Source organism: Polyodon spathula, chromosome 22 (genome assembly GCF_017654505.1).
Source record: "Polyodon spathula isolate WHYD16114869_AA chromosome 22, ASM1765450v1, whole genome shotgun sequence".
Taxonomy (NCBI): Eukaryota; Metazoa; Chordata; class Actinopteri; order Acipenseriformes; family Polyodontidae; genus Polyodon; species Polyodon spathula.
In genome coordinates, this window is record NC_054555.1 from 28835963 (window position 1) to 28859106 (window position 23144).

General features: G+C 41.2%; 1 protein-coding gene across 1 annotated transcript in view; it reads right to left on the reverse strand.

Moving 5' to 3' along the window:
- Nucleotides 1–1752: 1752 nt before the first annotated feature.
- The window catches only part of LOC121296866 (transmembrane protein 132C-like), a 96296-nt gene continuing 74904 nt past the window's right edge, over nt 1753–23144 (reverse strand). Inside the window, exons 5-9 of the mRNA XM_041222742.1 lie at nt 17397–17540; nt 6387–6592; nt 5094–5367; nt 4640–4831; nt 1753–3431 (exon numbers count right to left, since the gene is read on the reverse strand). Of these exons, the coding sequence (XP_041078676.1) occupies nt 2250–3431; nt 4640–4831; nt 5094–5367; nt 6387–6592; nt 17397–17540 (1998 nt within the window). The 3' untranslated portion in view covers nt 1753–2249. The remainder of the gene's footprint in view (nt 3432–4639; nt 4832–5093; nt 5368–6386; nt 6593–17396; nt 17541–23144) is intronic.

Consider the following 23144-nt stretch of genomic DNA (forward strand, 5'->3'; position numbering starts at 1 on the left):
AGGAGTGCTTTGTTAAAGACTGTTTTTTAAAGACCATTTTGATTAATTAAATCAAGTTTGTACTTCAAAAAATCCTCTGAACTGACAGGGTTAGACGTTTACTCTTGTTTTTCAAAGCACAACGTAACCTTAAAAAGTCCTTAAACATTTGTGAATACGGCCCTTGGAATCAGAGGGGGAAAAAAAACTAGACCTTAACCCAGTAATTGTCTTGAACTTCGTTCAAAATACAACTTTTTTTTTTTTGTGTGTGTGTGTGTGTGTGTGTGTATAATATTATTTATAAATAAATATTACATTCGTACAATCTACAATGCATTCTAGGTATATTCTGGTAAAGCAGTCACCTGAGTTGTAAGGTGGGCAGGGGGGTTGTCATCTTACCACATAACATAACTTACCAAATTAAATGTGTGTGTGTGTGTGTGTCTATATATATATATATATATATATATATATATATATATATATATATATATATATATATATATATATAAAAAACAGGATTTAAAGCAAAGATGAAGAAATTGCCACGTAACAATAAAAAGGTACACCATACTGTAAAACAATAAAATAACAAGAAGAATAAAAACGCAGCTGTAGGTGGAATTAGTTTTCTGTCCGCGGTGTTCCTGTTTAGAGCATTCTACAGCATTGTGTTATTATTTATTTCAAATTATTCCTTTTACACTTGTCATGCTCCATTTGGGTTTATTACTAAAATTGTCATTCCCTCCCCAATTGTTATTAACTATTCTTAGCTAATTCGTTTTCTTCGCTTCTAAAATGCCTCTGAAGGTACAGCACAAGCCTCCTGTCCATGTTGGTCTGCAGATATAAGTCCCGCTCTGCTCTCTGTGCTGTCCCCTCTCACAGGAAGTGTTCCTCTGTCCCCTCTCAGAGGAAGTGTTCCTCTACTCCCTGTGCTGCCCCCTCTCACAGGAAGTGTTCCTCTGTCCATTCTCAGAGGAAGTGTTCCTCTGCTCCCTGTGCTGTCCCCTCTCAGAGGAAGTGTTCCTCTGCTTCTCTGAGAGGAAGTGTTCCTTGTGTTGATTCATCTGGTTTACAGTTCCAGTGAAGCTGAAAGCCACAGCAATGCACACAAATAGGTGGGATCAACAGGGAAGGTGATTCTATACTTCAGCAACATCAGAGTTTTTCACTTTGAAGGAATTACACATGAAGCGTTCGACTGCATAATAAACAGTGAAAAACTGATCATGTAATTGATTATAAAACCTTTGTGAAAACTTTTATCTGACCTATAAAGTACAATGGTGGCCTATCTATCTGCTGAGTGTGTAGGATTGCCTTTTCAAGAGCACCAGCTAAAAGGAAATCTTCACTATTACCTTCAATGTCTGTCCCTTGAGCGAAGTTTCAATCCAGCATCTCCCATTCTAATAGGAGAACAAAAACCTCAGACAGGTAATGCGAGTCTCTGGACACATTAAAGGCAGCAGAGCAACACTTTGCTTTCATCAATCTCACTCAGCTTTCACACTAACATGAAACCTGAACGTTTTCTAAAGGAAAGTGCATCGTTCTTCAAAGAGAACTTGAGAACCATTTTTGTCTTTTTTGGTGCATATATTGAAAATCATATGGACAAAAAAAAGGACATATAAAAGGTATAATAACTTAACGATAAAAAGAAACTATATATATATATATATATATAAAATATATATTATATAATATATATATATATATATATATATATATATATATAATCTATTCTTTATTTTGGCCTTTAAAACAATAACAATGGGGTTTGAAGATGAACTCCTTGGAATTAACTGTAACAATGTTTCTCTTGTCTGTTGTAAGGCGTTGCCAAAGGAGTCCAAAGTTCCAATCCAAGTCTTAGCAATGTTTTTGACTTCATTTGGCCTTCCTCCCAGTCATTGCCAGTCCATGGTGACTATGCCTGCTTGTACAGTACAGTGTATGCCTTTCCATTCAGTGTCTCTGTAAGCTTCTTCATGTGCTGCTCTGTATCTTCAGCTCTCCCCTCGGCACTACAATAAATGTTCACCAGTCCCTTCAATGTGTTTCCATGAAAACTTATAACTGCTACTCCTTTTACTCAGAGTCTGTCAGTCTGTGCATTGCTCATGCAAAACTTGTATTGCTGACTCAATGCATCGCTCCTCCACACCCCCCACCCCCCTCCTCCCGGTTCAGAAATGAAGGCATAAAGGTGAATTAAAAACACAAGCAGTCTCCTCCTGTTTTTTTGTTTTATTTTACAGATTGTCTTGTAGCCTCTCCATATAGGTTCTGATTTCTGTCGACTGTCCCAGGTCCATATCCTGACACACCCACTTGATATTATCTTCGTTGCCTATTAACACGGAGCTGCTGTACGGGCCACTGCCTTCGTCTGGAAGAACAGTGGCGAAAGAGGTGAACTTCACCTGCTTCCTCTTGGAGGTGGAGGAGTTCACGGGGTCCTTTCGAAGGTCTTTCCCGTTGCATCCCGGATCGGCAGGCCTGTGAACCTGGCCCTGGATACTCTTCTGGCAGCCTCCGTTGAGAAGGTACTTGCTCTCCTCGTGCCCCTCTTCCTTGTCGATGATGGTGGTGCACTCGTCCTGCTGGGCAGTATTGTCCAAGTGGTGGTGCTGCAGGAGCTCGGCCTCATTCCCCAGCCACACCCAGTCATGGGCATGGTTCATGTTGCCTTGCTCCACCTCCGGCACCTGCTTGTGGCTGTACTTCAAAGTGAAGGTCACGCAGTTGACGAGGAAGACCAGGATAGCCAGGCAGAAGACGCCCAGCAAAGCGTACATTCCGATCTCTAGGTCGCTCAGGCCCCGCGGGGTCTGTGACAAGTCGCTTTCCCCTCCTCTTCCCGGCAGGTCAACCTGAGCCGGGAAATTGGTGAAGTCTATTGGGATGTTCTGGACTTGCCCTCCACCACCGGAGAGTTTGCCCCCGTCCACTCTGCTGGTGATCGTGGTCTTGGTGGTGGTGCTGACTTTCCTCATGGCTCCTTCCTCCCGATCAGAAGAGGCACTGTTGTACTTCCAGCCTTCCTGCCCTGCTTTGTCTTCTGCTTTCTGCCTGCGATCGCTGGCACTGTTTTCCAGAGTGCCCTCGCCCTGGCCGTTGTCTGCTCTGCCTCCCATCTGATCGGCATCTTTTTGGCCAAACTTGACCTTGATGCTTCCATTCCCCACCGCCAGGATGCTCTTTCTCTTCGACTTCTGACAGGCTTCACAGATCACCATCTCCACCTTGACCAAAGCGCCTTGGCCTTCCCCCTCGGCAATTATAACCGGCCATTTCATGGGAGAGTCTTGATAGGTGGAAACGACCGCCTCGTCCAAGGATGTCGCGGTGACAGTAAAGTCTTTGGGGTCGTAAATATTCAGCGGTGTAACTGAGCCATCACTGAACTGGATCCAGGCGCTAATGATGGCATCCTGTGGAAAACAAAACAGATTCAACGTTTAGATCCAATAAATATCCAGAACGGGAACAATCTTCTTTACTCTGTTATAACTGTATTCAAAAGCAGGCGATCAGGCTCGCCTCCCAAACTTATAATAAGGAAAATAAGGGGGTACTGACTGACTTAATAAGCCTGACCTGTCTGATCCCACCTTCTGCTCCTGGTTAATGATTATTAATTGTCACATTCTGCTGGCACTTGACTGGGTTTGCCCTTAATTCGTTTTCTCTTTTATGCAGTTGTATGCTCTTTTCCACTCGCTGTGCTAGTATCTTCCTGCCCCACTTGCAGATTGATTAAAGACTGAATAAGATACATATGCTGCAATATGTATCCACTGTACAATTCCTCAGATACACTGTTGCCCTTCACCTAGAAGTTGAAGAGATACTTCAGAATCGCCAAGGCAAATACCATAACAGCCCTCTGATGGTTCTGATGATTCGGATTCACAATAGAAGGCATGTTACTTGAAAAAAACTAAACCAGGCTGGGATTTCCTCCTGTCGGTACTCATCTTAACAAAGACAGTGTTGATGTCGCTGGAGTTTCTCTCCATGTATCACTTTCCTGACAGCTCAGGTGTCAGGAGCCCCTGAGTTCGGTGATCTTTTCACTCGTTTCCCTGCCTGCACACTTACAACCCAGCACACAGACATGTCTATCAGATCAGAACACAGCAACAGAAGCTTTGCCTGCATACACACATCTCTCTCCCATAGAAGCTTGAAAAAAAGAACAATGCCTTTAAAAGCTTTGTCAGGTTCTTCTGCACCTGTATTTTCAAATGGCTGTATGGGACCCATGTGTACTGTATGTGAGAGTGTGGACATGTGTACAAAACAGTGCACTTTGGAAGGGGCGTTTCAAGTCTATGCTGTACCATAGCCTGCAGTCTGTATGAATAACCCTACTTACTGCGTCACCACTGTTTCCTGCCATTACAACAGCCACAGATATCAATAAGCAAGTAGAACTGTCTGTACATGTAGAAAAGCAACATGCAATAATGACAGCTACTGTAAGAATCTGTTGTTTTTTTTTTTAGCCATAGTTATTAATACGTAATAAAATAAAAAGACTGTTTCAATAGGCTGCCAGTAACCTCATGCCCTAAGCTAGTTCTTCCCCTGTATCTCTCCGGCTGCAGGCGCTCCTGTGGATCACGCTCTCCAGTACCTGTCGGGGTGTCTGCAGCAGCTCCAGTGCAGTGGTGGTTGCGATGATGGCTCGGTTGCTCCCTCCGCTTGGCTGCAGGGACAGAGAGAGCCCGGTGACCAGCTGGACTCCCAAGTCTGTGATTGTGACACGGTCATCCAGGACGGTCACGGTCTTCTCAGCCAAAATGGAATCGGAGAGAGGGGACAGGACCTGAGAAAGAGAGCCACAGCACCATTCTCTTTTTTTAATATTTCGACAAAAGATCAGAGCTGAGCTCTCAGAACTCAAACCAATTGCGCATCTCGGCCTGTATGAAATAGAAAATCAAATGATTAGGGCCTCTGACATTCCCCTTTACAAGTCTTTTTCAACATCTTCCGTGCTTGAAGTCACTTGCTGTCGAATTTATTCAAGTCTCTCTCGGTATTTCTACACTCTGCACCGCTGCACGTTTTATAATCACGGGCGATACCTGAATGGTGGTGATGCCAAGCTCCCTTCCAATCAGCAGCCTGCCGTCCTGCAGCTTTGCGATGCGTGGCTCCTCCACCTTGAAGAAGTCCAGCACCAGCTCTGTGATGTCTGCCTGCCAGTCGGAGCCCAGCATGTAGCGGAGCTCTCCAGCCGGGTCCGAGGGCTCAGCCACGAAGTGCGTCAGGACCCGCACCACGGCATGCTGGTACTGAAGGGTGCAGCCCTTGCCCTTCTTCTCATCGTCCTCCTCGTCATCACTGTCACGGGTTGGCCTGCACACAACACTGCATTTAATAGATTTACCCTCCCGACATATCCTTTTCATAATTCATGCAAAGATGTGCTGGCTAACACAGCCATTTTTTCTACTGCAAGGCTTCCTTTTTTTATTCCAAATCCAATTTCTTAAAAATCTTCAAAAGTCTGCATGTTTTTTGTTTTTTTATCTTATAAATAAATGAATAGGATATTTAACTTGCTGAATATTTAATTTAGGTAAATAAATGAGCATTTGAACAATAAGTGGGATTTTTGCTGCTCTTTTCAGTTCAAGATGTCTATATACTATGCCACCTTCCCACTGTAACTCTAACTCTGACCCTAACCCTAACCTTAACTCTCACCCTGACCCTAACCCTCACCCTGACCCTAACCCTCACCCTGACCCTTACCCTGACCCTGACCCTTACCCTGACCCTAACCCTGACCCTAACCCTCACCCTGACCCTTACCCTGACTCTAACCCTTACAGATTTCAATATAGCTCATGGCTTGTGGATTTAACTGAATTCAACAGTATATTTAGTTTACACAGCATTTGTTTATTCTGCAGATTATTTTACCCCAAATTTCACATTTCGATACATTTCTGCAGTTTTTAGCAGCATCCCCCTGTAAGGTATAGAATGCAAGATATATTCGAAAAAACCAAACAACTGAGTAAATCATTAGCCACATTCAAATGCACATGTGTATGAGCCTGGGGTACCTCCAAGTTTGCCCAAGAATGTGAAGGTCAGTGTTTACAATCGCTTGTGATACGGTACACGTGTCACACATACAGTCGCTTCCACGTTTTAAGTGAACTGCATTTTAAGCTTGTATTTACTGGCAGGTGCAGAACATATTATCATTTTTCCCAGGACAGTTCCCTTAATCAAAACCACACATAGGATTTATGGAAACTGCAGTGCGAGCCTTATCACTGAAAACAGCTGACCTGACCAGACCTGGAGACCCCTGGCTCGAGGGCCCTGCTGAGTCGGTCAGAAAAGTAGGCAACGAAGCTCACCTTTTGCTGGAGACGACGGGCACTCTCCAGCCTTTGATCTGACTGAGCTCTGTGTCTGAGACCTCGATCTGCAGAGGCAGCCTGGGAACCCACACGGTCATTTGCAGCTGAGCGCTCAGGTACAGGTAGGTGAAGCTCACCTGAACATTCAGCTTCCCTTTCATTTCTTTGCCGTTCACCAGGACAAAGTCGCATGTCTCCGACACCTAAGAGTGAGGGAGACAGAAAGCGGTTATTTAACAAAGATGGTGTAAGTTAAAGCCTTTGGCTTGTGCATATTCCTTCACAATGGGCTGGCAAAGGTTTTTTTCTATAATAAGAACCTTTGAGGTCTAAAGATCCAGGCTGCAAAACCCTGTCTAGACACAGACAGAGACGGAAACCGAATCATCTATATTCAGTCCACAGCTGCTGTCAGCATGCAGCTTTTGAACAACAGAAAAATTAACCCAGTAGATATCAGGAATCCCAGTGTCAGCCAAAGGACAGCAAACGAATGGAAGTGACAAACCGGAGACTCAGGCTCATTCGTTTCTTGACTAACGGAGCGCTTTGCTGTGTGTCAAATTAATCACAAGTCAATTCACTTTGTGGTGAGAACTTGTTCTGTGGAATTTTCAACTGCTTAAATGAACTAATTCACGATTTCATTTAAATCTCAATATGTATTGCTCCTTATTCATAATTCATTTTTTGCACAAACTTTCCAACAAGCAATCTGAACAAAAAGAACAAAACAATAATGGTGAAAAATGAAAACATCAACCTCCTACAATGACTGTGATTATTTATCTAAATGTCCTCAGCTAGCTGTAGGAAGACTCGCCACAACAAGATTTGCAAGCAGCGTTCCTTACAGCACAGTGGCATACACTTCACTACACAGACGTTACACTATTTCTGTAAATACAGTGTATGGGGTTTCTTTATGTTTGGTTCTGTATTGTGGTAGGTTAGCGCTGTGGTCAAGGCTGGCCAGCGGTAGGAATAGCAAACGTAGGGGTGGAAGACTGCAGCTCAGATCGTCTGTCTCACTTTAACAAAATATTTAAACAAACAAACATATCCAATATCCAAATCAAGAACCCCACACCCAAGCAGAGCTATTATGGTGCAGTGGCAGGGAGCACAACATGCTGCTTCCATTCCTTTCCCTAAACTAACTCAAACAGCAATGGATCTGGATCCTCCTTTAAACCATGTGGTTGGGCAGCATTGCTCCTCAATTAATCAATTAAGACCCAGCCACATTCTGCACATGGATTTGGCAGGAATGGGATTTTAACCTCATCCCTGCCAAGATTACACAAAAAATATATCAAACTAATTTCAACAACAAAAAAAAAAGCACACGCAATGCATAGTTTTTCACATACAGGGCCTCAGCCCTCCCACATGTATCCTGCTCAGGTCCAGACAAGTGGAGGCCTGGAAACGATCGTTACAACCACACATACTGGGTGGGCTCCTGCTCTTATGAATTCAGTCCTGTCGACAGGATCATTCCAACACCACACAAGCTAAACGACAGTACAGTGCTATAGAGATTCACAGCAGCTCCACTTTCACAAAGTGTGCAAAACATGTCAACATTGCTTATCAGTATTTAATACACAGCAAGTCCTGTCATAACGCTTTATCATTCTCCCTTGGATCATCTATTCATTCTAGCTGTCCGCAGTGGCATTGATGTCAAGCGTGCCCACCCAGGGGTATGAGCTGATGTGATTTAGTAAGGTAACTGCTCGCTAGCTGGGCTCCTAATGTGCTTGATTAATGTGATGCAGGATTCTTCAAGACATTTATGACGCCTAAATGATTTGGGCAGGCGTGACAGGACATTGAGCTCCGTCAAACCAGCCATGGAACTTCTTGAGGGGATGAGACTTTGCAAATTTGCACTGGAAAGGCTGTGCAACTTGAATGCATTTAATTAAGTCGTGATACTCATTTAGATCACTGAAGAAAAAACGAAGGGTTGTAAGTATTGGTGTTGCTCTGAAGACAACTCTTTACTTTAGGTGTGGTGTTTATCAGTACCTCAGTCCTAATGCAAACTGAATTACTAAGTGCCGACACAAGGCTGCAGGTGAAGTGTAACCCTGGTTACCAGGCTTCTGAACATTTATTATGGGTCTCCGCAATCAATAGGAACATGTTGATAGTAGTAGGCTACTTAGTTGAGTTAGTTTAATGTTACTGTTGGCTCCACAGTAACTTGACTGGAATGAATTGATTCACTTGTGTTGTGTGGCAGCCTTCCTACTTAAAACAGCACGTCTGACGCTGTGTGTGCCAACGAGCAAACCCACAGGCCCCTGGTGTCTTGGAGTCAGACTGGCATTGTGATGATAAAGGCTGCCCCTGTCCTGCTTAAATAAACTTGTACAGCTCTGCATAATCCTTTGCTTGCCTTTCTTTTGTGCTCAGTCGCATTGTACAATGCACTTTACAAGCCGCTTTTAATAAAATCTCCGAAGGGTTCCAAACACATTGAAAGCCAACCCTACTGCTGTTTATTTTCTATACACTCAAAGATAGCCCCATTACCCAGTGGCATGCCAACCTGAATCTCTGAACCCGCCCTTTTGTCATTAGCACTTCAGGGTAGGTAAGAGAGTGAGAAGGCACAAGAATACAGGCTGTGTGCAATGCATCTAAAGTAAGTATTAAAAAGGAATGCCACACTACCACTGGCCACTGTGTATGTGTGTGTGTGTTTCTTTGGGATACAGAACAAACCATAAGCTCCTCTTGTGTATAGAAACACACTGTTGATTTCCCTTCACTAATATGTGAATTTCAAAACCAGGCTCTTTTGGTTGGACAACAGGTAAGCTTTAGAGAAACAGAGCTTGCATCTTTTCATAAATAACAAACACATTGTCATCTTTCTTTTGAGCAATGAGAAATTCTAAACAAAAACATTTGCTCTTCAAATGAGTTTGCTCCGAATAGCTTGGTGTTGAAAGGGTACAGGATTCCTCTTTCCTCAGAGGATCAGAAGCAAATCTTGGGACCCTGTCTGCTTCCTATTTTACCCTTTGAAAGCAGACTCATCAATAATGTGCCAAGTGTAATTACCAGGCTGGAGTGAAAGCAAAGGAGGAGACGGGTGAGGAACTGCACGGATGTTCGAGTCACAGGCAGAGCATCTTCTAAGTGAACTAATGACTAACACTGCACAGATCTTACTCTGCTAGCAAGTTTGAACTGTGTTGGGGGAGCTATCCATAAACATCAACTTACTACACTGCTTTGTAATGGTACTGTGCTTTTTTAGTTAGGGAATGAAAATGACAAGAACTCTGAAAGGTTCTTCACTTGGCACATATTCATATAATAATAATAATAATAATAATAATAATAATAATAATAATAATAATAATAATAATAATAATAATAATAAGAGAAATGTCTCTGTTCACTGGCAAGGTATTGTATAATAACTATAATTAGTGCTTATTCAGAAAGTGATGTCTAGCAGAGGGAGTCATGCTGACACCAATGGGAGCAGGGTGGGATTACATCAAGACTCCTCACACAGGTTCTGGTAATGTAAATGATAACCCAGTTAAGTCATTGACTGTACCGCGTATGAATAAAGAACAGTCTATTTCGCATAATGGCAAAAGCCAGACTCTCAAAGCCTCATGCACCACTCCCGCAAAGACAAAAGCGCACATTTACTCACTGAATGAATCAGCATCTTCAAGGCCTAACCGATTCCCTCTCCTCTCTACAATGCAGGCTGCAGCAGGTCCACTCTTTTTTCTTTCTCCATGATAAATCACAGATTGTTCAGCTGACAATGCAAAATGCCACCAATGGCTGAGAAAGACCAATCATTTCCAAGACAGGGGCGTCAAGTTACCTGGAACAATTGTCACTCTCTCTGCCTTAGCAGCAGAGTGGAGAAAAGGCAAACGAGAAAACAGGTATCTACCGTGACAGATGTGTCAACAGTCAGGGGGTGGGGACGGGGGACGGGGGACAGGGACTGGGGACGGGGGACACCACTCTGGAGGAGGCACATTATTTTTTTTTTTTAAATGCAAGAACAAGGCTGTTACCTCTCTGACTGCAAGCAACAGAGTTAGATAAGAGAGGAAAAATGAATCCTGCTGTAAGGTTTTGAGAGAGATCGTCCTATTGTAGGACAGAGAGACATTATTGCTCATTATTTTGACTCCATCATGTCTTTGCCATTTCAGTCTAACAGATTTTACGAAGGTGGCCACAGTGCATCAGTTCACTACATACAGCACAAGGACCTGTGACTCAGCCCTCTGCACCGACCCAGGTTAGCTAAGCCATGCTGTTTAACCCCCTTAAGTAAGAAACAGTGCCACCAATCTATAATATTCACCACATTTATTTAGCATGATCTAGTTCTGTGATTGATGCATAATACATTTATGGAACTACAAAGAGAATTTTTCTAATCGAAATGGCAGCTATACAGTTTAGGTAGAGGCCTGTGACTACGGTACATCGTGACTTATTAAAATAGCATTGAAACGCATGGTATCATTTGGAGGGGTTGCTATGTTTGCTAGATGTGCAAAGTAATGCTGTTCAAGTCAGGTCAAACATACTCTCACACTGCAGCAGTTACACACTGTGTGTTTAACAACGATTTCTTGTTTTACTGTTTGTACTTCACCTCAGTCCTGTGAACTTTGAAGCACAGACATAGAGCTCCTCTCCGGGGTCTCGAAGACTAGCAGCTGTTGATCTGTTTAAGACCGTTAGCTGGTAGCTTTCATAACACTAGTTTCCTCTTCTGATTTATATGTATGTCAATGCCCAATTCTATTACAAACTTCCCCCTGCTTTCTCAATTTCCTCTATTATTTGTATTTTGTTAAGGTAATAACATTTCTTTATAAATCCAGGGAGTTAATCGCATAGCCTGTCACCTCACATTTATGAACTAGAATAGAAATGCTCCCTAATGCTCATCTTTATGACAATACCTCCAGCTGCAGCATTGATACCATTAAATCAGCCAGTACTGAGATGCAGATTCCCATGCTTCTCTCCACGGCAGAAAGGAACACTCAATAACACAGTTCAGGATCAGAATATTATGCTAAGAGGCCAATGAATAAATCCCAAGGCGGTTCATTCATTTAAAGAGGAGATATTTCAATGCCTGGCAGATGTGAAGTATTAGTACAGTACTACCTAGGGCATGCACTCAGGCTGCTAACCAAAGGGAGGGGGTGAAGAAGCTCCTGTTGTTTTTAATGCCAGGTATGCAAACTAAAGATCAACCACAGCCGGGTTCCCAGTACTGCAGTATAACACTCAGTGACTAAAGTAGGGTAGGCGTTCATTTGAATCGTAAAGAGAACAGATAGACACAAATCCACTATGCAAAGGAACTGTTTCTCTATCCCAGTTTAACGTACGTTAATATTCATTTGACAAACACGCACACTTCTTTTTGTTCCTTAAAAATGATTTTCGTACAAATTGTCTTCTTGTTTAGATTCCCTTTCCCTTTCCCTTTCCCTTTATCATTTTCAGTTATCGCATCCTGGTGACTTTTTAAAGTTTTGCTACACCAGATTGTAACCACTAATCTTTCCCCTAATGGATACAGGAAACAGCACCTTGGTTCTATGTGGTGTTTCTTACTGATGTCTTTCTTACATCTAGTGGGGTACATTGTTGCAGTGGGGAAAGGTTAACGGTTACACTCTGGTGTACAAGCAGCACTTCAAGGAAAGATGTGTTTGAGAGCCCAGACCTTTTCAGGGTTGCTTTTAACTCCTGAGGGTCAAAATGCCCCCAGGCTGAGATAACTGATACAGAAAATGATCCACAGTGCAACGTGAAGAAAAACACATTAGATAGGTGAGAGATCTCACACCTGTACCAAGGGGCTCCTCAAGACATTATAAAATACACAATAGCTTTAACTGTTAACTGCCATATCCTTGAGCACCTTGTCAGTAAAGGTAATGACATGGTAATAACATCAGGGAGCCCACTAATGGCTCTCTGTGGGCTTGAGACTGGGAACGAAATATCTTTCAGATTGATGTGCCGGCAAATGGGCACAAAGTAATGCCCGGTCTGCAGGTAACCTGAATACAAAAGATTTGTTCAGAAGTAGAATTGACACATATATACACATTTTATATATATATATATATATATATATATATATATATATATATATATATATATATATATATATATATATATATATATATATATATAGATCTACAGCACCAACTACACATGCACAGTCCTGCACGTTTTGTCTTTCCCGTAATATAGCATGCGTTATGAATTAGAAGGTAATTGCAAAGTAATTAGTTATCGATTAGCGGCTCTAACATTTAAGACTTTGCTGCTAAGGTTAGAATATTGGGACGGCCGCATGAATACCCCAGGCAGGTCTCAGACCATTTGTATTCTCAGTATTTTACAAGCCAAGGACAAAAGGTTTCCACTATCATGCTTCTGTGACCTTTTAAAATAAGGTACAGAGGTTAAGCCTAAACTAGTTTTGACACTGTTCAAATACTTGAAAACTTTTTCTTAACTAGTGCAGTAACAAGATAAAATACTCTATACAGACAGAATATGGTAGCTGTCTGGTCAGGAATTAATTATGCAGACCTAGCTGTTGAGATTGCAATATTCCTTGTATGGTGAAATATCATTTGTCTTTATCACAGACCCACGATGTGGTTTCCGACAGATCCCTTAGCCGTTTCAGTTCATTTGCGAGAAACCAGGATGATTGATTGTGTGGCCTATTTAATACACCATTCTTAAATCAGAATTAAACCACAGAACTTCAATGGAATAGCAGCTTTGAACAGCAGCCCTGTACAAGTGCAGTAGCATCAGATAAGCAGCTTCTCCACTCCAGTGAGGGGAGTCCATTCCTCTGAAGAACACAGCAACGATAGTTCATTAAACGCCTCGGCCACCAAATAATACCATCACACTGGAAATGTTGTGTCTGAGGAAGCCTGTTATTATGCCACAGAACTGAAAGGCTTTGAGTCGCCTTTTCTTTTTATGAGAAACATCATCAGAGCATCATCTGCTTCATAAACCCGGATCCCAAGAGGAGCCCCAGCTGACACAGGGCTGTTCATTACACTCCGCTTTCATTGCAGGGTTTACAATGCAAATTCAATTCACACAATCTGCAATTACGGCTCCTTTTAAAGGACTTTTAGAGCACTTATTTATGAAGCGGACACTTCTGTGACAACTGACTGATTTGCTGATTGTAGCCTTTTAGTTTATCAGTTACAGCTCTGTAGATTATACATTTTTTTGGTTTAGATTTTTTTCTTTCTTTAAAACAGAGAAATTAGAAAGCTTTTCTCAATAAGAATTGTTCAGACCACGCAACCCAATTTGTTAATCATTAATCTCTGGAATGATTTTTTTGTTTTCATTGTTTGCTAATGTGATCCGATAAGGTGATCTCAGAATTAGCTGTTCTGTCCCAAAGCCAGAATGTAACAGGGTGAAGGCTGGACGCACCGCAAGCGAGCGTCTTACCCACAATGCAAGAGAGACAGGTTTGCATGCATTCGTGTTTTTAGAGCTTTTAACCTCATCTCATCTCACCGAAAGGACAGGACTGAATCCACAAGGGCAATGTATCCCACAACACCACACCTTACAGCTGTCATTTCTGCATTCATCATGCATTTGTAAAATTATTGTTTTTATGCTTCACGTTGCAGAATTAATGCTTTTTTTTTCTTTGCAGGATGCTCTTTGAGCTAAAAATAGGTTTGTGAACTAAAACCTTTGACTAATTCACACTGACAGCCTACACAGCTGCTGCACACAACCGACAGGAGTTATTATGTAAGGTTATGCAATAGTTTACCGAATCATTTTATAGTTATGACCAGTAAGATAATATATCCTGCATCCTCTGGAATGTTTCATGTTTTTTTAGTAGGTGTAGAGGGTTATTGTATAACCCTATTCATTTAATAGATAGGGGCTGCCTTGCATTATCACAGGCAGGCAGTATGTAAAGGTACAAAGCTACAAAACAATTTCTACGTATGAACGTTGAAAACAGCTTGGTGCGGTCATGGTATATCAGGGTCATATTAACGAATGCAATCTTCTTCCTGTTTAGATTGACTAATCATTTTCTGTTTCAGTCACCACACTGGTCAGAAAACCCGTATTTGCTTTTTAAAATCCTCTGTGCCTTGCAATCGCGATGTTTTACCCCCAGTGCTTTTTAACACATCAGAAAATACAAAAAAGGGTTTAGAAGTTTTAGAAGCTGTCAAAAAGAAAACACCAGGAGGGTACCAAGCAGCTGTGACATGCAAGCTAAAAATCCATACATTTTTGTTAAACAGCTCTTGTAAAATGAAGCTTCTGTTAACTGGATGCAGCACTTATTGATTTTCCAAGCAGGTCCCCTTTGAACCGTGAGACACATAGAGATCAGTGTCATCCCTTGAAGTGGAAAAAATACCCTTGGTGCAAATCTGTGTTTTTTAAATGGCTGATTGTTAAATTGATTGACTGAGTGATTGATTGAACGCATGCCAAGTCCTCAAGAAGCAGCAGGCAAAGCATTTTAGAAGAGCAACGTGGCCAGTCGGACAGGTCATTACTGTGGTGAGGAGGGCTTTCATCATGTATACAGCTGGAGGTCACTGTTCAGTGCTGAAGCTGCTTGGTTTGGAAGAGATGTTGCTACTAGTTATACTCACTGTAATTAAACCAATGAATCCATTGTAATTAAGACACATGTTTATATTCTTCTTCTTCACCACCACACAGAACAGTGATACACAGTGTGAACAGCTCAAGATATTCAGGTTAAACACATCTTTTTCTGCATGCAGGCACTTTTAAAAAGTTTATCCACTTATCAAAGCCTCAAATGCCCAATCTAGTGGATAGGATCGGTACTGCAGAGAAAGATGTGGCAGAGAAACTGATCACACTGAAATGCAGATCAAGGGACACGTAAAGAACTGCCACCATACTCATAAGACTTTAACCTGAATGGTAAAACTGACTTAAAATGTATTATTTAAAGGAGCACTTTCTTAGTTAATTAACATGTAATTAACATGCTATTATTATTGAATATATTGAACTCCAAAGTCACATCAATTTACTGATGTGTATGCTTATGGTAAATTACTGTAACATTGGGTTTAATAGTATGTTAATTAAGAAGTAGATACTATGGTATGTAATTATACTGTTGCTAATGGAATTTCAGTCATTACTGATTTAATTCATTTTGGTGTTTTGTACTTTAGGTCCAAACCAGCTATGACCCCTATTGGAAATGAAGCAATACACCCTGCTGGGGAATAAGCATTTTCTAACAGTATATGAAGGGCAGCTTATGCCTTTAATTCTTCATCACAAAGGACAGCATTGCAGATATTCATTCACAGATAACTGCTTTATATAATGGAAAAATCACTTAAGAGAGTCACTGCGATCAAAACAATGTTTGGTTTCTACAAGTTATTGTCTTCAATTTATTAGGAAAAATGACAGAAATGAAATTATGGAAATCTTGGATTGCAATTTCAGTTCGCAATTGGGTAGTGTGGGCTAACTCATTTCCATTTACAAAAACAAAAACAGATAAGGTAAGCAATGTCAGTGTTGCTGGGTACGGTTCTAGAATTTGATAAATTGATAAGCACTCTCAGTGTTGCTGGGTACGGTTCTAGAATTTGATAAATTGATAAGCACTCTCAGTGTTGCTGGGTACGGTTCTAGAATTTGATAAATTGATAAGCACTCTCAGTGTTGCTGGGTATGGTTCTAGAATTTGATAAATTGATAAGCACTCTCAGTGTTGCTGATAAATTGATAAGCACTCTCAGTGTTGCTGGGTACGGTTCTAGAATTTGATAAATTGATAAGCACTCTCAGTGTTGCTGGGTACGGTTCTAGAATTTGATAAATAGATAAGCACTCTCAGTGTTGCTGGGTATGGTTCTAGAATTTGATAAATAGATAAGCACTCTCAGTGTTGCTGGGTACGGTTCTAGAATGTTACAGACCCAGTGTGTTCTTGTAAATATGCTTTGTTAAGGTATTAAGATATCACTTTCAGCATGCGCTGGTAAAGAGGGCAAATGTAATAATAATGCAGAATATTAAAAAATATGACTGCCCCCCACTGCTAACCCTCCTGAAGCCATTGCTACATGACCATCTGCACCGGATTGATTTTACTGAAATGTATAGAAAGTCTTTAGCCTGTGCACTGCCTCGGAAACACTCTAGGCCCAGTTCAATTACATTTTTAGCTGTGAAATAAAGTGGACGAAATAAGAAGTGTAATAATCCACGGAATGAAGAAGAATGTTTACTTGGGTGGAAGTGGCACATCATTGATTATGAGTTAATCACCTTTTCAGTAAAGCTCCAACCCCTTTGCAGTATGAACATTATTTTCCCATCTTATCTCAACACGGTTTGGGACCTTAACCTAGACTTGCCTGGGTGTTTGTCCTGCTGCAACATCTCTGCAAGGCTCTTGTCAACTACATGTAAAATCAGCACTCGCGCATTCCCAGTTGATAGTGTGAGCATTAGAAGATTGCTCACGCTATCAACTGGGGGGTGGAGAGAGTCCAAACTAATTTCAACACCCTGAGAAAGACTTTTAGTCAAAACATTTATCATTGAACTTTAGTATTCTTCTAGTGTTTCTAGTAATTCTCCCACGAGCTACTTACCTCTTTTACATTTCACTCCTGCCCCCTACAGGCAGCGAGGCTGTAGCTACCTGAACTACTGTACATCTCACTCCTGCCCCCTACAGGCAGCGAGGCTGTAGGCTGCTACCTGAACTACTGTACATCTCACTCCTGCCCCCTACAGGCAGCGAGGCTGTACCTACCTGAACTACTGTACATCTCACTCCTGCCCCCTACAGGCAGCGAGGCTGTACCTACCTGAACTACTGTACATCTCACTCCTGCCCCCTACAGGCAGCGAGGCTGTACCTACCTTCACTACATCTTCATCTGCTGACTGACACCCTGTCACCTGCTCCACCTCTGTCACTGTGCCATCCTCTTCCACCGTGACGATCTTTACAGGGACGGTTACCGGCTTCCCTGTTAATATGGCCGTGTTCAGAATTTCAGAGTCCTGGAAAAAAAACAGAGAGAGGGAGAGAGAGAAATCATTACACATTATCTTCAGATGTATCAATTGCAGTCAAATATATTGCAATGACCACTTCATTGGTAAGTTCAATAATATATACTACCACTACGGACCTAAACTCAGACCCTAATCATCTACTTTATTAATTAGGAGTGAAGCATGATGCAAGCTGGTGAACATGCTATCAAAGTGCTAATGTATGCACTAACACTGCATTATTCATCTTGATTTTAAAACAATGTCATTTTACTAGCATGGGAGCACTTTGGTGCTTTGATAAAAGTCCAGCTGCAACAGTTTTTTTTTTTTTTGTTTTTTTTTAAATGATTATTAACTTTACACTTCATGTGACACAGTAAGTAAGCCCCACACGACTCTGTCAACAAGGCTTTGAGATAAGTTCTCAACTTCATTTTAAAATGACAGATGCACGTGTCTCAAGACCTGGTTGTTTCATTGTTGACATTTTTTGTTTTACATGCATTTGCTTCTGAGGCTAATTCTCTCAAGAGAACGTACAATTTATTTTGACATGATAAGCAAGCATGAGTCATTGTTTAAAAACACAGCAGGAGAATCACAATGCTGCACTCCATACAAAACAACCAGAGTACCATGTTCCCTTTAGAAATATCTGAAGAGACAAGGGCTGAGCTGGGGCATGCATGAAGACTGAATACAGGCTGTGAACTGTTTAATAAAATAGCAGTTCCATTATTGGGAAATTACAATACTAGTGTACAGTATAACTGTAAGCTGTAAGTAACCCGGCAGAAGCACACCAGAGCATGACCAACTCCAGCAGCACAATGGATTTGAAACAAATACAGCAGAGTACATGTATAGTGTCAATTAAGACTAGTAGCTGCTCCGTCTTAAACTAATACAAACTAAACAGGTGTAATGCCAGCAATTTACCATAACCCCACACTCTCATACCTCTAAACAGAGCCCTGCGTCAATAGCGGTCTCTTAAACACTGGACACAGCAGTAACCCCACGAAACTGTGATACGAAAAAAAGGATGTCATACTTTTCTAAGAAATGAATTATCGTTCAGTGCTGTAAGTCCTTAGTAAGCACTGTCACAGCCGGCATTTCACATTGTAGATCCCTGCATGGCATAATCAGCTTAGTATCCAGCGTATTGACATTTCTGTGATGCAGCTGGTTCTTGATCTTCAAATGGTGCTCCCCAGCTTAGGCTGACCTGTTTCTTGAGATGATCACCAGGAGACATTAAAGCAGGAGTCTTTGAATAGACCTCCGCACTACTGGAGTACAAGCAGGGCTGTGTCTTCATCCGTATAAAGAAAGCTGATCTAATGACCTGGGATTAAACCACAGTACTGTTGAACACCACTTTTTTGGTTTAGGTATGATTAAACATGGTAAAGACCAAGTCACCCCCCCCCCCCCCATTGATCATGTTGTTGCAATTATAATTTTTTCCTCCCAATTCCAAGGAAAGCTTTTGAAATAAGCGCACTGTAGAGATGGACTGTTTTAAGAGCTGATCTGTGCAGTGAAGCTGTGCTGAGCATGTAGACCAAGGGTTCTGAGACATGCAAGCTGAGATCTGGCTAGCTGGTGCACAACTTCAGCAGCTGGAGACGTGCCAAAGCCTATTAATACTTTGTTTGCTACATTGTTCTGCTGGCAACAGTTGAGCGTATTTCAACTTCAGTGTTTTACCCACCAGCATGTCGGTGGATAGCTGCCCAGCCTGTTTACAGCCATGTCTGAATTTCAAACTGTACTACTGCTGGTAGAGAACTCATTCAAATCAATATCTGCTTGGTTTATTACATGTGGTCAAGTTTTTAAATATGCTGAGGCCAACAACACACCTCACACAAAAGGGTTAACATGGGAATAACACACTCTGCATGCACTCACACACGCACACAAGCGCACACGCACACACACACACACACACATGCACACGCACGTGTCTCCACTGTATGTCTGATGTATAGGATTTTCTAACCAGGGGTGAATAATCTTGCAGCCAGCAATTTTAATACTCTTAGTATTATTAAGAGCAGTGCAGTGCTTTTCACTGGAAACTGAACTTGTTCTTGGTCAAGCTCTACAGGTTGCTCTTATTAGCCTCCTGTACGTTTATTAAGTCACTTTATTTGTTCTTAGGGCTACCATGGTACTCACTAAATAGCTTGATCATTCATAATTGAAACGTCTTCCAAGGCAATGCTAGGAAATGCCTTTTTAAGAAGGCAATTATTTTCCCTATAGCTTGTGATTCCATGACATTCGTTTTTTTTCTTCCAATTATTATTCCTTTCTCTGCTGGAATGGAAATTTCAGGCTTCCATTTTTACAGATGCAAGGAAGCTGGAGAGGGGAGAGATGGAGGGGGGAGCTGGAGAGGAGGGGAGCTGGAGATGAAGGGGCTAGAGAGGAAGGGCTACCTCTCTTCCCTCTCTGCTCTCCTTCCCTCGGGGGGGAGGAAATCCCCCAGGGGGTGTTGGAGAAGGAGGGAGGGTGGGGGGCACACTTTATTGTTGGGTTGACCAAGTACATGGAATGGGAAAAGGAAATAAAATGTGTTTATTTTTGGATCAGTGAAGCAGAAGGTGATGCAAAGAAAGGTGCAAAGGCTTGACTCTAAAAAGGCTGGCCGAGAGAGAATAAGCAAGTGTGCTAACACTAGGCAGCCTTCCCAAATGATCCTGTGTATACACTGAACTCTCCCTTTGTGACCCATACTGTCTGAAAACCATATTGTGAACTTTATCATATAGCGCCAATTCCTCCATTGGAAATAATTAAGAAACACTGAGAGATTCCACAATTGACTTGTCTGCTTTTCCACCATTCGCTATGGTCTGAAGAAAATGCTAATATGTTAATCTTGCAAAAATTGCTACATGGCTATTAAGTGAATTGGGCTGAGATCTGGAGCGCTATTATAATATTAGAGGATGAGATGTTAGGAATGCCTATGCCTATTACTCCTCTTAATTCACAAGTAAATTACTATATTGATTAAGTAGCCACAGGCTGATCTGTACTCTTGCAAATTATTTAAAAAGACAATGTCAGGTTAACCAAATGTCCCATATATATATATAGATATATATATATATAATATATATATATATATATATATATATATATATATATATATATATATATATATTATATATATATATATATATATATTTATATATATATATATATATATATATATATATATATATATACAGTAATAATATATATTATTATATATAATATATATCTATATATAATATATATATATATATATAGATAATATATATATATATTATAGATATATATACGTAAGTGCATTAAGCCAGTGTCCCACCAGGTCCCTCGTGTGATCCTCTTCGTCTGACCTGGTTGTTTACATCAGGGCCTTTTGTGCACCAGTGTTTTTAAAACCAGCATGCCCAGCAGTGCAGCCAAGTCTCTGTACTCTTAACAGTGGCAATGGCAATCAATTGTACAAGACCTGCACATGGAAATCAACTGGCTCATTCATCAACTGGGGGATTGCTACCAGAGCCACTGGGATTGCCCCACTAATCAAGCGTTGTTTGCCTTGTGAATCTCACATTGCTGTGCGCTTCTGTCACTGCTACTTATGGAGACAGAAAAAAAAAAAAACAATGGTTGAAAGAAGTATCCACAACCCGCCTGGTAAACAAGACCATGTTGTGCAACGTGTCCCCATGGACACGCCAGAGCTTAATCGATTCTCCTTTACTGTTATTATCAGGCCCTTGTGTGAGCAATGATATATCTGCCTGTACCAATCAGAACACAATCCCACAACACTGCCAGTTTCCTTTAAGAAAGAACAGTGGAACGCATGTCACTGGAACCTGCAAACAATTCTCTATGTTAAGCAGCAAGTAAATATGAAAGTCTGTTGAGAGTGGGTTAATTAAAATCCAAAGCTGATTGGTTGCCTGCACTGGGGAAAAGTCACCAGAGCAGAGAATTTAAAAAAACAAAACTGCCTTCTATGCCTCGGAGGATTGAGATCAGACCCACAGAAACAAGGTACTAAGTGATTTGGCTCCTTGGTGCTTTGACAAATTGAAACTGCAAACTTAGCGTGAGTCATGATAAGCATTGCTAATGTCTGACACAACACAGGGTCAAGCTAGAAGGCTAGTGGCAACATTGATGTTATTACACAAATACTTCACATAAATGTCTCCGGGCTCTTTACTATTATTATTATAATTATTATTTTTTTATTTTTTATTTTTTACAAGTACAGTCTATAAACATATGAACAGAGAAGATCTCCGTTTATTCTTAATCTCAGGGTATCTGATGATGCTGTCTAGGCATCCTCCATGTTAACACTAAAGAGATCTGCCAGCGGGAACTCTTGAGAACAATAAGAGGAGGAGTGGAACAAATCAAAGAACATTCAGACAGAAATGTTTTGTTTTCTTCTGCCAAACAATAAAATAAAACAGAGTTAAAGCCAGCCATTATACGAGAATTAACTAGATGAAAATACTAGCTGACCCATATGAGCTACTGGGGGCCTAAGGGTTAGTTACTTTGTGCTCCACAGATTAATCACAGCATGACGTTTGAATGGCTGTGCTTAATGCAGCTATAGAACTAGGCTTTGTTTAGTCAACAAGGCCAGCAACCATCCTGAGGCTGCATTTCCACAAATGAATAATATCTACTCTGCAGAGTGTCTTCAAAACATTGAATCTGCATCAGCAATCAATACAAGTGATTATTTAAGCAACCTGAACATCTCCTCAAGCCATTTTCCAATCCACTGTAGAAAATACCTAGAAAACAAACAGCAGAGGCTTCATGGCACCTGACTTTCTTTCATCTGCTTTCAAATGACACACTTTTAACCAAATCCCACAGCCCAGCTGTTCATAATATAATATACATTATTTGGATTGGTTTTCTTTGCTGATGAAACAGTGAATACAGGGCATAGTAAATTAAAGGGTTCCTGCTGTCTTGCACACTGATAGTATCTTATGTATGGTAGGCATGCATATTTTTTATAATTAACTATCATTTTTCTATGTCTTTACTATACTTTAGACAATGTTTATCACAATACTTATTATAGCAGCCAACTTTTAGAAGTGTGTACAACGACAATTGTTTGAAAAGGGTTTGAAGCCATTGTTCATTAAATGCATTGTAGTTTTTTGACAGCTATACATATTTTAGCAGAACTGTAGAATAAAGTAGCAACCTAATGTGAAGACAGAAACGGAAATGTCTTTTGTTGAGTGAGGGAGTGAGCAATGACTTACCATTGTAACACCAAGACAGTTCTGATGTGTGCATTCACTGCCTCAGTTACAATGTTGTGAAATGTATACATGACCTAGTGCTGCTATGAAGCGCCCTCCGTCTCCAGCGTTCACTCAAACCGGGCATTAGAACGAATGACGCTAGCAACAAGCAGATCTCAAGCATGGCTTCCTCCTGCAGCTTCAAAACCTCTGGCACAAACCAAACCTAGTTGTAGAACCACTTTACAATATTTCATTTTGTACTTCAACAGCCCCAGAATTCCTTCTTCCCCAGCAGTGCATG